At 43.9% G+C, this 17,237-nt stretch overlaps 1 protein-coding gene across 2 annotated transcripts; it reads left to right on the top strand.

Moving 5' to 3' along the window:
- The first annotated feature begins 632 nt into the window (after window positions 1-632).
- On the top strand, window positions 633-17,136 carry klhl15 (kelch-like family member 15). 2 transcript variants are annotated; one of them, XM_078281236.1, is made up of 9 exons: window positions 633-853; window positions 1,702-1,789; window positions 5,843-5,981; window positions 6,571-6,759; window positions 7,060-7,284; window positions 8,164-8,325; window positions 8,438-8,647; window positions 10,083-10,273; window positions 10,492-17,136. In XM_078281236.1, exons 1-9 carry the CDS (start codon window positions 793-795, stop codon window positions 11,240-11,242), a joined length of 2,016 nt encoding a protein of 671 aa, XP_078137362.1. In that variant the 5' UTR covers window positions 633-792; the 3' UTR covers window positions 11,243-17,136. The 2 variants fall into 2 exon arrangements, with proteins under 2 accessions (XP_078137362.1, XP_078137363.1); XM_078281237.1 differs by lacking the exon at window positions 633-853 and adding an exon at window positions 5,023-5,131 and having other exon boundaries at window positions 1,700-1,789.
- The last annotated feature ends 101 nt before the right edge of the window (window positions 17,137-17,237 follow it).

The raw sequence follows: 17,237 nt of genomic DNA, 5'->3' as shown, positions 1-17,237 counted from the left end.
GCTAGCTGCCTGTCCCCTGAACACACTGTAAAAAAAAAAAACGCGGTCTCTGTAGACAGCTCAGGCTCCACAAACGCCAACAAAAACAAACTGCGCCAACCTGCCCCACGAACCATAACAAACAGTCTTCCAGCCAATAACCGACAGTTGCGGTTGGCGCAGTTTGTTTTTGTTGGCGTTTGTGGAGCCTGAGCTGTCTTCAGAGACTGCGTTTTTTACAGTGTTCAGGGGACAGGCAGCTAGCAGATAGTGAGGAGATGTTTTTTACAGTGTGTTCAGGGGACAGGCAGCTAGCGGATAGTGAGGAGATGTTTGCTGTATGTGACGAAAAATGTTGTAGCCTATAAGACGCGTCACAATACTTAGAGCACCTTTAAGTAGCTCCCCTTTTTGGTTTGTTCTTTGTTTGTTTTTTTGCTTAGGTAATTCTTTCTTGTACATTGACAACATTAGTATTGTATATATGCATGTATATTATTTCCCCCAACGTGAGTTTTGTATGTTTTTTTTTGTCAATAATAAAAAATAAAACACAGTGGAGAGTGACACATCTATCTCATAATATACAATCTTTGCTGCTGCACCGCACAACGCCCTTCAGTTCCGCCCAAAAGGGAAATGACGCCGAGGCAGAAAATGGCGTCCGCAAAGCCTGTGGACCGCTGTGGTATGTTTGTTACCCGTTTAATTTAGAGCCGAGTGGGGGGTCTCTTCGTCTGGCATATGGACGAAAACATGGCAGTGAACCGCTGCCGCCCGCTTTCTTGATTCCGGAATCGAACCCGCAACTTCATGTCCGAAGGAGCCAGAGCTGCCTGGTCGAAGAGGGGTTGTGGGGATTCGCACCGCCGAGGTGAGACGGCTGGATTTTAGCAGCTAAGCTAAAAGCTGTTACCCCAGTTTAGCAGAGTCGTATCCCCGCCGTAGCTCCTGTCACCACCACTGAGAGTCGTGACAGTTAATTTAGCTGCTCAGGTCTGTAGCTGTGGCGTAAAATACGATATATTTACACCTTAGACATTATTAGCCAGCATCACCGCCTTCATCTTCGGGTACCAGAGCTGTACGTGCACCGTTATGTGTGTAGCCTTTGTTTTGGGGTTCTTATGTTAGCATGTAAGGTCTCTGTAATATACTTGTCGCTGTTGTTATGACAACTAAAGAAGGTAACTTCTCAGAAGCTAGCTTCTCTGACACAGTGTATGTAAAGTTAGTAAACAGTTAGCCCTTGTTTTCTATTGTAAAAGCTTTGGAAGCCCATTTTCACCAATGTGATTTAAAAAAATCCTGTAATTCATTATATTGACTTAGTATCTTAAAATAATGAGATAGTATCTCAACAATGACTTAGTAACCCCAAAATAATGACTCAGAATATCACAATAGTGAGAAAAGTTCACATAATATAGACTTTGTATCTCAAAATAATGAGTTAGTATCTCAATAATGAGTTAGTATCGCTAAATAATCCGAAACTTTCTCAAAATAATAATCTCAGTCGTCCTGAGGAACAAGGAAAAGAAAAACATTTCTTTGTATATTTTGGAAATCCATGAAAGTATGACATATATTTCTATAGACTGTCCTGAATCCTGTATGTGCCTTGAAATCGTTTAAGATCACTGGTTACTACTTGCAAACCCCTGAGTTGTTTTTGGCAGGTTTTGAATTATTATCTCGTCTTCTTGTCTCCTCTGTTAGAACCAGGGAAACATAAACACAGGAAATGCGAGCGGCCCCTTAACGCTCAGCCGTCAAAGCCTGTGATTGTTCGCCCGGGCTCCAAAAGGTAAGATTTTTCACTCTGCAACACTGCATGTTAAAGCGTAACTCTCGCCAAAATGCAACCTAAGGTCTTTTTGTGAATGTACCTGAGTCAAATTTTCGTTTAAAAGCATAATTAGGACGGGAACGCCACTTTTGAATGGGAGTGCTAGGGGCGCTACTATGATCGCATCAAAATCACTATTTTTAAAACACTAACAAGGCTCAACACAACATGAGACTTTGCTCCAACTATCACCAGAGGCTCTACACATGAACTCAGCATCGAGAACACTGTTTGTGTTCACACACCGGTCGCTGTCCATCTCGCCAGTCAAAAGGTGTCGATCTCCGAATGCAACGTAACGGGGAGGAGAGTAAAGATGGAAAGCTCCTAAAGCTTAGTTCCGTATAAATGCACGGATAATTCGTTGTTTTGTCGTTAGTGAAAAACAATATTGACCTTGTAGTTGAAAAAGGAGCCTCATATAAGAATGACATTTCCTCCTATGGAGTCCGTTCATTCGCATTCAGAGATCGACACTTTTTGACTGGCAAGATGGCGGCGAGCGGAAAAACCAACAGCTACAGTGACTTTTTAGTAAACTCTGTGAACACAAACAGTGTTCTCGATGCTGAGTTCATGTGTAGAGCCCCTGGTGATACTTGGAGCAAAGTCTCATGTTGTGTCGAGCCTTCTTAGTGGTTTAAAAATAGTGATTTTTGATGCGATCATAGTAGTGCCCCTAGGACTCCCACTCAAAAGGCCATTTGACCAAAAACGAGAATACGGTAAATCTTAAAAGTGGCGATTCCGTCCTAAATATGCTTTTAAATGAAAGTTTGACTCAGGTACATTCACAAAAAGACCCTAGGTTGCATTTTGGTGAGCGTTAAGCTTTAAACCTAAACTCAGGCAAACCCCTTTCTGTCACTATTAACTCAGCATCCATCTCACACATCATTCCTCTCTTTCTTCCTCCTGACCACCCGGTACCATACCATTGTATTTTGGACTGGCAGGGTAGACGAACGGTTTAAGGTTCGAGGTCTTTGTCGACACAGTGCTGATGACTAATGTTATGTAGCTAAGCATTTTTGTGCCCAGGGATGAGGGTCCACAGAGTACAACATCGATCCTGTCACCAGTTAATGTAAAGGAGCTTAAAAAGTATTTTTTTTAAAGTCACTATTATTAAAAGGTTATTGTTGGTCTTAATAAGTTTGACCCACATTAGTAGTGTTAGTGTTCATATTCCTTCCTACATTTATTGTCTTCATATCCCTTTTTCCCAAAGTGCTCAAATGGCCAGTTGGAAATAGGTTGGTTGTTGGATAATTCCACATTTATTAAACCCATTTTTCATAGTTTTGCCCATGATTCCTGTTGGTTATGATAACATTGTATCAACCAAAGTCAATTTCAAGTCAAAGTAATAGCGGAGGTCTGGGAACTCGGTGACATTGCTTCAACAAAGTCCGACAGGGGAACCCACACAAGCAAGTCAGGCTACATCTACACTGCTACGTTTTGGTTTAAAAAGCAATACGTTTTGCGACGTTTACGCCTCGCTTCAGCACTACTCCGGCGTTTTCGAGAACCCTAAAACGGAGACATTTGGAAACACTGTTCCCCCCCGTTTTGGTTTGAAAACTCCGGGGTCGCTTTGTAGTCTGGACGGACACAAACGGAGACCTTTGGTAACCACGACGCACGTCAGTCAGTCTTTATCAGTTAGGTAGCTTACACACCTTTCAGTAACAGTTCCACCTCGTCCTCGCTCCAAGCTAATACATCCCTGCTCCTACTTTTCGCCATCTTTGTTCTTTCTCCAAAGTATTTTCTGTATTTTCAACTTATACATCCACCTTTTAACTAGACATCAGGGATGCACCGAATCCAGATTTTTGGGGTTTGGCCGAATACCGAATCCACTGGTTAAGATTCTGCCGAACCTGAATACCGAATCCTCCTCCCATCCTCAGTCCATTAACACAGTAAACACATTAATGAAGTAAACAACGTCCGCAGCAGTGTATTTATCTGTGACTGTCCTCCCTTTGCCGTACCTGAAGTTGCTGCATTCTGGCTGCTGTCTGTAGATTCCTTCATATGCTCAACTAGTATTCTTCCAGATGTTTCATACCAGATGTTGTAACAGCGGTGATGTTGTGTATTGTTTAGGGTCCTCGCCACCACCAGACTAATCAGCATTGCAGATTGAACATGTAGCTGGACTTGAATGGCCTTCTTTTGACTGAAAGTACTGCCAAACAACACTTTTTCTGCTCACCAGTTCCATTTTCACTTTCTCACAGCCACTGCATTGAACGCTCCACCTACGTAAACGTCTTCCCGTAACGCCGCCGTCATCACGTCAACCAGCGTAGCGCGCGGAGTGCAGGCGTAGGGTTCGGTTCGGTGGAAAAAGATTCTAAGGTTCGGCAGAAACCGAACCCCGTCAAAAAGTCCAATATTTGGCCGAACCGGAAGCCGATTCCTGGATTTGGTGCATCCCTAATTTTCAACTTATACATCCGTGATTTTTAACCACAGAGTACCATCAGACAATCTGCTATCTCTTAATACGGACGGAGATTAGTTCTGCTACTGGAGCTAAAACTCGGAGATATTTTTTTTTTGTTTCAAAACGCTGTTCAAAAATTAAAACGTAGTAATGTTGACAAACCAACAGTTTATCCAGATGATGTAAACCACTTTACTTGGAGGTAATACTGAAAGCGAGTGCGACTGAAATGCCGGTTATAATCCGTCATTAATCAAACTGTGATTGATGGATGTTTACAACGGACCGTTTGGGTGATCATTGAACCTTTCACCTTTGTTTTCTCTTCCAAATAAGTGTAACCTGGAGGTTTGTTGGCAGCCTCTGACAGCCTGTGTTTCTTTACTTCAGTGTTCCCGGAGCTCAGTCATCAACTTGTTGAGTACAGTGTTATTATTGCCAAGTTATAAAAAAAAACTGCATTCATTCTTTAAACCTAACTTCATATCATACATTCATTTGAATATATAGACCGGGCAAGTAGCCGTAATGAACTTTCCTGCAGTCAACACAATTTTTGCCACAGTATGAGAAGAGAAGAGATTGCCTACATGCATTCTCTTGTCCACATACTTTAGGCCAAATATATTTAACATTCACAGAAGTCCTTTTTTATGGCTTTTTTTTTAAAAATTGCAGTTTGCAGACGTTCATGTTTTAATGTGGTGGTTGTGTTGGCTTTGTCGTCCAGGTGATTGACGCTCACAAAAGGGACATTGTTAGCATCTACTGGACACAAGGGGCACTGTCCTCTGATTGGCTCGGACAACCCCCTCTGACATGCCCGTGGCCAATCAGAGGTGAGTGTGCTGTGTGTGTATGTGTGTGTTTTCCTTTGCATTGTTAATGAGTGACTGTGAGTTTATGAAGGTGTGCAGATAATGTGTGTGTGTTTTCTACTTTCTTAAACTCTTGTGTGCAGATAATGTGTGTGTGTGTGTGTGTGTGTTTTCTACTTTCTTAAACTCTTGTGTGCAGAAGTAATGTATGTGTGTTCATGTTGTTACTCTTTTTTTGTCCTTGTGACGTGTGTGTACAACTGTGTCTTCATGCTGAAGAAATTGGATGAGGATGCAGGATTTTCTTTCTTTATCTTTACCATCCTCACTGCAGTTGCATTAAAGTCGGTTATTTCCCCAGTGTGTCAGCGCACACACACACACACACACACACACACACACACACAGAGTGAAAGAGTAACGGCTTGTTAGGATGCAGCAGCTAAAGTGCTGAGCTTTTAATGCTGAACGTCCTATTGAATGCCCTTCCAGTGCCAGACTTACTTTACTCAGCAGCGCACACACAAACATAATCTTTAGCTTGGAGAGACTCCAGAATTTATTTTTGAATAAATGTAGTTCCTCCCTGGTTTATGTTGGTGCACCTAATAGCTGTAGCCAAGTTGTGATGGAAGTTGTTATGGCCTGTCTGTTCTAACGCTCTGGGATTTATACTTCACCCTGTCTCCGTCCCCCACTTGCTCCTGCACTTTGCTCCCGTCATGCCTCCAGGTGTGTTATGTCGGCGGCAGATGTGGAGGTGTACCTGTCCCAGGTGCACGATGGGAGTGTGTCGTCGGGCTTCCGGGCGCTGTACGAGGAGCGTCTGCTGCTGGATGTCACGCTGTTGATAGAGGAGCACCACTTCCAGGTACACAAATAAAGCTCAAAATGTGTGTTGCTTTTAAATGCGTAGCCCTCATTTGAGGCTGTATGCTACACATCACGTTCCTTTAGTCAAAGATCTGCTCATAAAATTTGTTACAGGATGAATGTTGAGAATATGAACTCCCATCATGGTAGAAAATCGTCTTTGCAGCTGTAAAATAACAAAAAACAATTCCCACAGAAAGAGGTCTCTTCCATTTAAACTCCATACAAGGCAGGGCTCTTTAATGGAAACAACTTTTCTCTTTCAACATCAAATGTGTTTTTGGTTACTTTACAGCCACATAGTACATCGCTAAGAATACTTTCTACCACCCCTGAAGTCTGTATTTTTAACATGCTTACTATAAATGTTTACGGGCAGATCTGTGACAAAAAATGACCAGATTTCGTGAGATATCCATGCAGGATGCAAAGTATATGGCTCTGAATCAGGGCTAGGGGTTTCATTGCAGTGTGGAGAGAACGGGTAAAAAGTCTAAACTAGAAAAACGTTGGCCTCAGCGAGCAACATTGCTGCACTCTTTTTATATATAAACGTTTGTCCTCCCTGCGCGTCCGTCCTCCTACAGGCCCACAAGGCGCTTCTGGCCACCCAGAGCGACTACTTCCGGGTCATGTTCACAGCCGACATGAGGGAGAGGGACCAGGACAAGATCCACATGAAGGGGCTAACAGCCGCTGGGTTCGGCCACATTCTCCGCTTCATGTACTACGGCTCACTGGAGCTCAGCATGCCCACCGTCCAGGAGATCCTTCAGGTAACGCCGTACACCCACTGATATTCTTTCTGCGCTGTTTTTTATTTTATTTTTTTAAATATTCATTTATCGGCCATTATAAATGCCGATACCGATAGTTTGGAAAATGCCTAATATCGACCGATATATCGGCCCGTCGATATATCGGCCGGGCTCTAATTCTTGCAACATAGTATAACCAGAATTGATGAAAAACCGAGACAGGAGCAGCATTTCATACTTTTTCATTATCATAACCGTCTCTCATGCATCGCTCCTCTTGTTTCCTCCTCGTCCTCCGCTCTCTTCCTGTCCCGGCAGGCGGCCATGTACGTCCAGCTGACGGAGGCGGTGGAGTTCTGCTGCTCCTTCCTGCTGGCCAAGATCTGTCTGGAGAACTGTGCCGAGGTCATGCGCCTCCTGGAGGACTTCAGCGTGGGCGTGGAGGGAGTCCAGGAGCAGCTCGACAACTTCCTGCTTGACAACTTTGTCCCCCTCATGAGCCGACCCGACTTTCTGTCCTACCTCAGCCTCGAGAGACTGCAGGTTAGTTTGCTGAGCGCAAAAGAAAAGTTCGAAATTTGAATACAACCACATTAGGCATTCTAATTTAGTTAGTTTTCTTCTGACCGATGGCCTGCCCAAGCTCACCGTCCAGGACGCTCCGACATTCTTTTTTGCATCCGTGGACAGCTGCGGACTTGTACCGGTCGTGCAGCCATGACGTTGCATGCGTTTTCGTGGGCACATGCCGCCACTTTCCTGGAACCGCTTGAGCGTCCGTGCAACCAGGACGTATGTCCAGGCCTGTCTTCAGCTGTGCGTCTGCCTGGCGTAGTCTGTGTGTAGGATGGCCGATTTAACCCTTGTGTTGTCTTCCCGTCGATCACGCAGCTTTTTGTTTTTCTCGGTCAAAATGTAAACTTTTTTTTTCAACGTTTGACGTCTTTTTAAACAGTTTTGTTGCTTTTCCACCGATGTTTTTGTCACTTTTTTCTACTTTCCCAACGTTATTTTCTGCACTGTGTGTGTGTGTGTGTGTTTTATTCAAAGTTGGCACTAGTAAGTTTAACTAGCAGTTAAAAAATTTGTATAGCCTATTTTCTTTTTTTTCTTTAAACGCCAGAAAATGTTTTTCAATTACTTTTATTTCTGTTCCAATAATATTGTTTTTTAACTGACTGTATTATTCGGCCAAATTTCTTATTGTCCTTCACGGTTAAATGGTTAATCAATAACATCCCTAAACCACAACCAACTTCCACTTTTTTTCATAATTTGTGATCAAGACACACACTCAGCAGGACATCTTAGTTCAAAATCTACTTGTGTGATGCCAAACCTCATCTGACATTGACAACCATCTTCCTCTCTCTCTCTCTGTCTCTCTCTCTCTTTCTCTCTTTCTCTCTTTCTCTGAACCAGGCGTACCTGAACAGTGACGCTCTGAGTCGCTTCCCTGAAATCGAGCTGTATGAAGCTGTCCAGTCGTGGCTGCGACACGACCGGCGGCGCTGGCGCCACACGGACACCATCGTGCAGTCCATCCGCTTCTGCCTCATGACTCCTGCCAACATCTTTGAGAAGGTGCGTGCTTGCTTCCTCCTCAGACGGCCCAGGGTAATGTAGTTCTGCGGTTTCTTTTTTCATTACTGATGTTGCCGCTGGTGTCCTCCTCCTTTCCTCTTCTTCGTCACAGGTGAAAACGTCAGAGTTTTACCGTTACTCCAGGCAGCTGAGGCAGGAAGTGGATCAGGCGCTGAGCTACTTCCACGATGTCAACCAGCAGCCTCTGGTGGAGACGCGCTCCAACCGCATCCGCTCCGTCCGCCCGCAGACCGCCGTCTTCAGGGGAATGATCGGTCACAGTATGGTCAACAGCAAGATCCTTCTCCTGCAGCGGCCAAAGGTGTCCGCTCGTTTGTCTGCCTACGAGGGCATGTGTGACTGTTTTTGGTGTTTGTACCTGGAGTTGATCCGAACCCGATACCACTATCGGAAAAGCATCCGATACCGCCTAAAATGCTGGTATCGTTATTGGCGAGTAGGCGAGTATATGCACAGATCCGATACCACGTAACGATTATTTCATAGTCGATTAATCTGTCGGGTGTTTTCTCAATTAATGGGTTAGTTGTCAATTCTATAAAATTGTGAAAAATGTAGATCAGTGTTTTTTTTATCTATCTATCTATCTATCTATCTATCTATCTATCTATCTATCTATCTCTGTCTCTCTCTGTCTCTCTCTGTCTCTCTCTCTGGATATCGGTATCAGGAAGACAGTGGTATAGTCTACGTGATACGCAGGTATACGCAGTAAACCCACTAAGAGAGCTCCAGGATTTCCATAAACCCACTTAAAAATGCCAAACAACATACTTTACATTATATTTTTGATATATTTAGAATTTTCATCTGTGTTTTTCTTCTTTGCATTGGCTAAATAAAAAGTATTTCCACCGTAAAATGGTGCATAAAAGTGTATCCGAATGCAGGAAATGAAGTCTTTGACGCTGAAAATAATCGTGGGGGAGGACACCCAGACCCCCCACTATGATATGCCCCCCTTTAGAGCTGAAGATCTTTGCCGACTGGGTTCGGTCTTAATTTCTATTATGTTACACGGGCTCAGCTCGGGCTTGCGCTCCGGGCTGCGCAGTCAATGAGCGGTCAGGTGATGCGTTTCGATTAGCGTGAAAATGGATGCTGAGGAGGTGAAAGGGAGGCTGGCCTCTGGAGGACTTATTTTATTTCTTTGTTACAACTTCCAAGTGGCCTATAGCCTCCGTTAGTCATGAATAAATGATGTTAAAACATGTATAAATGACTCATTCTAGACGAAAGACAAAAGAGCTGTGTGCGTGCGGCGCATACTTTCTCTCCCTTTTCCGCCGAGTGGCATGCGTGTGCCCACTCGCGGTGTAAGTTCTACGACACTCTGATCACTGCTGATAGACGGCCTTCTGTACAGTCGGGCTGTAAACGGGTTCGGGCTTTTAAAAAGCTGTCGATCTAAATGTACTTGTCGGGCTCGGGCCGAAATTTTAAGGCCCCATTACAGCTCTACTCCCCCTCCCCCAAAGGCAAATTCTGGCCCATATTTATATGCCAATATATTAATACACAGTACAGTATACCCACTACAATACATTAGACTACACCACTGCAGGAAGAGAAAAATTGTATTGGAACGTCTCTATTTGTACTGGCACTAGTATTAAATAATAATTTCGAACTATTTCCAGCTTAACTCTTTACGCAGCACAACTTTGATCCGTTTTAAATAATGTTAAGTCAGTGTGTGTGTCTCCGGTTCAGTGAGCTGTGTTTTATTCCCTCAGGTTTGGTGGGAGCTGGAGGGGCCTCAGGTGCCGCTGCGACCAGACTGCCTGGCAATCGTTAACAACTTTGCCTTCCTGTTGGGTGGAGAGGAGTTGGGGCCCGACGGGGAGTTTCACGCCTCCTCCAAAGTCTACCGCTATGACCCTCGACAGAACTCCTGGCTACGCATGGCTGACATGTCTGTGCCCAGGTCAGAGGAGTCAACGCTCTGGGTCATGCACGTTGCACGCTCTGATCCTTTCTGTAATGTTTTGTCATGTGAAAAAAAACAACAGTTCTTCCTTGGTTCATTGTCACATTATGTTAATTCCAAGGTGATTTTTGCAGACGCTCACAGACTCCTTGGCATCTTTGTTGTCATGAATTATTAATGTATCGATGCATATTCATGGTGTTTGTTGTCTGCAGGTCAGAGTTTGCTGTGGGCGTCATCGGCAAGTTTATTTACGCCGTAGCGGGCCGCACGCGAGACGAGACCTTCTATTCCACCGAGCGCTACGACATCACAGAGGACCGCTGGGAGTTCGTGGACCCGTATCCCGTGAACAAGTACGGTCACGAGGGGACGGTCCTCAGCGGTAAACTGTACATCACCGGCGGCATCACCTCCTCCTCCACCTCCAAACAGGTGTGTGTGTTCGACCCCGGGCGGGAGGCCGGGGGAGGAGGGAGCTCGAGCGGCTCGGACGCACACAGGACACGCGCCGGCCGCGGCCCGCTGCTGCCCGGCACCCACGCCAGCTGCTGGGAGAACAAATCCAAAATGAACTACGCCCGTTGCTTCCACAAGATGATCTCTCACAATGGGAAGCTGTACGTGTTCGGAGGGGTGTGCGTGATCCTGCGGGCGTCCTTCGAGTCGCAGGGCTGCCCGTCCACCGAGGTGTACGACCCGGACACCGACGAGTGGACCATCCTCGCCTCCATGCCCATTGGGCGTAGCGGCCATGGCGTGGCGGTGTTGGACAGGCAGATCATGGTGCTGGGCGGCCTGTGTTACAACGGCCACTACAGTGACTCCATCCTCACCTTCGACCCCGACGAAAACAAGTGGAAGGAGGACGAGTATCCCAGGATGCCTTGCAAACTGGACGGTCTGCAGGTGTGCAGTCTGCACTTCCCAGAGTATGTGCTGGAGCACGTCAGACGCTGCAGCTGAGGTCTGCTCCACAACGAGCCTCCTTTATTGTTGTTTTTTTTTTATTTTATTTTTTATAGAAACGGGACTGAAGTCTCCCGCTGGGAGATCTGGCGTTTACACGCAGGAGACTCTTCTGATGCACAGGCTTTTAAAACTGGAGACCAGCACTTACCTTCAGGTGAGGAAAAGATGGCGCAGGCCATAAATCTGCTGTTCTTAACGAAGCCAATCGAAGCGTGACGTGGGCGAGACATGACGCGTCAGCTCGGACATTTTCAGATTTAGCTTTCTCAGAAAATTACAGAAAAAAAGTGTCTGTGGGGAGAAAAAAAAAAGTTTAAATCTGCTGGTTTATGTTTGGACTGTGGTCAGTTTCTTAATCTACTACTCGCCTACTGTATTTAGGCTGTCCAGTCAGGCTTTTATTGCAGAAACGCACTGGAAGCGTCCGGTTCATGCCTTTAGCCGGGGAGCTTTTTTATTTATTTATTTTAATTTCACCAGTCAAACAAACCTGCATCTCAAATCCTGTCTGAATCAGGTGTCTCAGCCTGCACCCGTTGATCTATTTAGAGGCAAAAAAACATCCTGTATATTGAGTTGCTCTTGCTGAGAAATAGGTTAGCGAAAGCCTAAGGCTCTTTCATACGATCCAAAAATGCCCTATACGATGTATAACAGCAAGTTGAAGCATACAATCAGGTATATAAACACTATATAAACTATAGTGTAGCTCATTTCAGAGCCTGTCACACTGTAGAGACACAACTCCGACCACGTCGTTACAGATGCTGCTAATGCTTTAACCAGCATCAACTGTCAGATTTATTCATTCATAAACTCGCTTCCAGTGCGTTCCAGCTTTTAGTCCTTATTCTGCTCTTTACTCCCAGATATCCACCAAACTGTTCTCATGTTCATATAGCGTCACCCGTGTCTTTCTCTGCCCCCCTCTCCTTCCTCTGAATATGTGAGAGCTGAATTCATAACACTACAAGGTACACGAGGACTCGCCCTTCATTCAGCGATGATTTCATGATGATGGTGGCAGGTATTTTTTTTGCACAGGAAGGAAAGATCTTTCTCTCAGAGCAGCTCTGTATCCGTCTAGTCACTGGCAGTGCTTTACTTCCACGCATCTACATTCCCTGCACTTTATTATTGTTATCATCATTATTGTTATTACTGGTTGTTATTGTGGCAGTTGGGTGTAACAACCTGCTGTAATGTTACAGACATTTGGCAGTGTCTGAAATTAACCTTCTGGCTGATGATGATGAGTCAAGATGAACTGAAAATGTGCACACCATGAAATATGCAGCTAGTTAGAATATTTAAGAAACATTGGGCCTCATGCAGGAACATTTCTGTATTCTTATACTACTTTTTTCTCTTCGTACGAGTGTTCCCAGTCGAATTCAGCACACTCTGAACTGGACAAAGTTTTCGTAAATTGCTCGTTTCAGCCTGATGAACGCCGCCTGTCGACGAAGATGATCAACGGCCCAATAAAGCTGCCTGCTCCGCTCCGTTCGTGGGGAGGATTCATTCCCAAAAATGTTACCAAAGTGTAAAAATAAGATCCTCACACTGCAGACCTTCAAGTCCTGCACATTTAGCAGTGTCAGTGTGGTTATTAGGACATGAAGCGATGAGCAAAATCTGATGAGCACAGCTGTTCACGCTGTGTGATCGGAGCAGAGATGCTAGGTGCTAAATAATGTCTTTTCTTTCTAAAGAGACGCGACAATGTCTTGGCCTGCAGCAGGTGATGTTACACTGTCTCAGAGGATGATCCTAGACAGAGACCCCTGCAAAAAAAAAAAAAAAAGACCCTTAAAGAGGCAGCTGTTAGAGCCAGAGACTTTTCCAACAGTTACTGAAATGTATACGTTGCTGTGCTGAAATAGAAATCAAATAAATAGCCTATCAGTAAATCGGCAGCCATGATTATGGTGTAGCGCTGGGCGATATGACGATATATATATATCGCCAAAACGATATAAAAATGTCTTTCGTGTATATTCTTCTATATGGTTTTTATCGCAATGTCGAAAAAACCAGCGGCCAAACTGAGCTACGTCATTTGGACGGCGCTTTATGTTCTGATTCTTGCACGTTTTGTTCACTTTGCACTAAAGTTCGTGTGTGTGTGTGTGTGTGTGTGTGTGTGTGGGTGGGGCATCATACTCTGAAAGCCACGCCCACCGGAGGGGAAAACAACTCTGCGCCAACCCAGAACTAAGTATTTTTATAAGCTGCCGAACCGGAAAAAAAAAAACCGGCGCTTTTTATGAAGAGGATACAGATGTGAGGAATCGGCAGAGAGAATGGGAAGACTGTAAGATCCTGACAGAAATATAGTTTGCTCAAAACTGACATTTGGATATTTGACTTGGTAACAAAATGCTTCCTGCACACGTCACGTCGGCCATGTCGTCAGGTTAGACCTATATCGGGATCAAAGGTTTTGGCCATATCGCCGCGGCCCACGGTTTGTCTTAGTTACACATCTTGTTTTTGTTAATTTCAGTATCATATTAAAACTCCAAATGTATTCAGATGAATGCGTTATGATTTAGGGTCAACGCGTGTGTGTCCCCTGTGGAGAGAGGCAGACTGTCTGTACTCGTACGAGAAGTCTGGACTTCTTTTCGTGTTTTTTTTTTTTTTATAAAGGTCCACTGTGTAGGAATTTCTCCCATCTAGCGGTGAAATTGTATTTTGCATTCAAACGAATAGTGCTCTCTAGCGCCTCGCTTTTTCAACTACGGTAGCTGTTATGTACCAAGAAGCTATGACGACATGTCTTCCAATTTTCGCTTTTTTTTGGTGATGAGGATTCCTTCTCCTGTGGCTCGGCATAAGTACGATCCTCCGTTATGAAGTGAAGTGCAGCTTTCAAATGTTACCGGGGCGGTGACCAGCGCCTCTCACTGATCTCCTTCTCCGTTTCAGTCACGTGACGCTGGCTCTGAACCAAAACGCGTTGTGGATTGGCTAGACAGGTCGGCTAGTGCTCTATGTCCCTCTCAGCCATTATAGTTTCTCAAAAGGACACGGAAGCCTCCTTGGACTTGCCCGTCCAATGTAAATACAGATAAGAAATTCTTCGCTTACGAGGATACGTCAGATCATTGGCAGAGGTCATTTTACACCAATGAGGACATATTTATGAATGAAGACATTGACTTTAGCTAATAGAATACTTAAAACACTACACAGTGTACGTTTGACCTCGCTCGTACGTGGCACTTGAGAACAAATCCTTTCATAAAACTGGTTCTTGCGTGAGGCTCATTGTTTGTTTAGCTGTCAATCTGTCAACACATTTCACGTTTGTCGTGAACAAAACCAGCTTCAGTGATTTAGACTTTAAGCTCATGTCCAACCTGTAGTGCTCAGTATAACCAAGACTTTCAGCTGCAAAGAACTCAACAAAAATAAATAACCAGCCAGTGTTTTTCAGAAAAACCAAAGCTGAACTTTTACCAGCCTTTCTCAGTCCACTGTGTTGATCTCAGACACTGAAATGTCACCTGGAGTGCTTTGGTCCTATCAGAGGAGTTATTCAGCAGATTTCAGCAAAACTTCCGTTGTCATAATTATGTACTGTATAGCGTACGCAGCCCAGCACGCCTTGGTCCTGCAGCCCAGCACGCCCCGCTCGATCACCAGCCCCATGTCCATGATATTTATTTTTCCTTTTTTTTTTTTATTTATTTATTTTTTTTTTTTTTTTTTTTTTTAATGAGCCAACTGTGAAAAAAAAGGGCTAGGCACACTGATGCAGTTCTGTCCGCCAGCCGTGTATTTAAGTTATTTATTTTCTGAAGTGTTGCTTTCACCGAGCTATGCAGTAACAGCTGTAGGGTTATTTATTACAAGAATGTCATTGTGAATCGTGTTTTTCAAATTGTACTTTTGTCTACTTTTCCTCGTCTCCTCTTCGTCTGTCCTGTCCCCCCTCCAGAAGCGCTGCATGTGGCTAATGAATGGATGCTGTGAGAGTGCTCTTTCTTCCAGTGTGAACGGACCACAAGGGTTTATAAGATCAGCAAGCCGATAGTCAAAGTATTTCAAAATGTAGCTGGGTCTTAACAGATGAACAGGTACAATTTGAAGGAGGGTACTGGTGTCATTTAAAGTTACGGTGCCAGGGTTCAACAGTAAGGGTTTCCCGATGGCCCGGGGTAAGTTAAACGCCACTTTGGGCAAGTAAATGTAACAACCTACTCGCCTGTTGGGGCATCATCGTATCATAATCATTTGAATTAAATGTGCCGTCAGCCAATCAAGAAATTAGTTGGCGCTTGATGCTTTTGACATTTTTTAAAAAAAATTATTTGATTTTTTTTTTTTACGTTTTTGTTTACATTTTGACGTTTCTTATGGTTTTTTTTATTACACTTTTTGACTTTTTTTTTTCTCCAGATGTTTGACATCTTCCCGCTTTTTTGGACGGTTTTATTTTCAGACTTTTTTTTTCTACATTTTTCCTCTGAGTTCTTTTGATTGGGTCCAGTAACAATGTACCTGACCGGATAAGTGGAAAAAAACAAACCAACCCCAAAGCGTTGAACCCTGGGTGCGTTTATAATCGGGGGATACATCTTCAACACATTTTAAACGCCTCCTCAGCAGTGAGAAGTTGTGTGTTAAACTGTGGACTTCATAACGCATCGTTGTTTTCAAAGGGGGGAAATGTTTGACAGGGAAACATGTTTTCAGAAGATACAGTAAATGCAGGAGGGCTGCGACTAATGATCATTACATCCATGTATCGTTTAGTCAATTAAATATCAAATAATTGTGAAAAATGATTTCCCCCGAGACCAAAGTGGCGTCTTAAAATGTCTCGTTTTGTTCGACCATCAGTCGAAAAACTCCAAGATCTATTATTTACTATCCTATAAGACAAAGAAAAGCAGCAAAATCCTCAGATTTGAGGAGCTGGAATCAGAAAATGTTTTGGTATTGTCGCTTGAAAAATGTCTTATCACGTTTTCATTTTACAAAGCTAAACTAATCGACACCTGGACTACAGAAGCTACATTAAAATAAGGACCACCAAGTAAAAAGGAAAATAAACATTGCTCATATTCTCCATTTTTCAGGGTCAAAATATTTCAGACCCAAAACTATTGTTCTTTTTTTACTTTTCAGGATCTTATATTCCTGTTTTTACACTGTTTCTTTTCCTAGTCCAGTCTGATTTGAGAGGGAGTTAGATTTTTAAATGGCATGTACTTCCGGTACTTCTGTATGCCAATTGCGTGTGAATTGACGCCATAGCGAGTAGTATTAAAGGGCGAAAATCCGCATAGGGAGGTTGGTCTGGGTGGAGGATGGAGAAAACGCAGGACTTTAACCCAGGAGAGCGGGGATCGCGTCCCGTGTGATGTTACCTTTCCGCGTTTGTTGTTTTCCTAAACCCAATCGTTTCTTCTTTTCCTGAACGTTGTGACGTAGCCTCGCGAGTAGCCTCGCGATAACACGCCACCTAGCTTTAGGAAAGTGGCACATGCCAGAACATGCCACTTAAAAATCTAACTCCTATTGTCTAATTTTCAACTCTCAAGACTTTCAGAAAAACCCATAGGCCTAATTAACGGGGGGGTTAAAACCCCCCATAATAATCGAAACTGGCCAGTGGAGAAACACCCCCCCCCCAAATATCTTATCATAATGATTAATGAGAAATGTTAACTGTTTAAAAAAACATCCCGAAACATGTTTTGAACCTGCAGAAAGGAGAAAACACAGGAGAGTAATATTTTCCTTTACATAATTTAAGACATTTGCACCATAACTTGATGCCGAAAAAGGCACAAATCGTTGCAGAAAAATGTCCCACATTGCAGGAAATTTAAGTTTTTTTTGATGCTCAAAATTTCCTGGGGGACAGCCCCCCTTAAAAAGTTAAAACAAATAACCTCACTAATGTTGAACCCAATGTTACGTCCTTGGAGAAGCGTGTCACAGCAATGATCACAGTGTCAGAGGCCGGTCT

The sequence above is a fragment of the Sander vitreus genome, chromosome 22 (genome assembly GCF_031162955.1).
Source record: "Sander vitreus isolate 19-12246 chromosome 22, sanVit1, whole genome shotgun sequence".
In the NCBI taxonomy this organism is placed as follows: domain Eukaryota; kingdom Metazoa; phylum Chordata; class Actinopteri; order Perciformes; family Percidae; genus Sander; species Sander vitreus.
Note: the sequence above shows the minus strand (reverse complement) of the source record. Positions and strands in the feature narration are given on the sequence as shown.

Bases quoted from the DNA above. Each gene is read 5' to 3' on its own strand.
- klhl15 (XM_078281236.1), top strand. From the start codon at position 793: ATGTCCGAAGGAGCCAGAGCTGCCTGGTCGAAGAGGGGTTGTGGGGAT. The intron at 1,790-5,842 runs GTAAGATTTTTC...TCATGCCTCCAG, and splicing joins GTTCGCCCGGGCTCCAAAAG to GTGTGTTATGTCGGCGGCAG. The intron at 5,982-6,570 runs GTACACAAATAA...GTCCTCCTACAG, and splicing joins TAGAGGAGCACCACTTCCAG to GCCCACAAGGCGCTTCTGGC.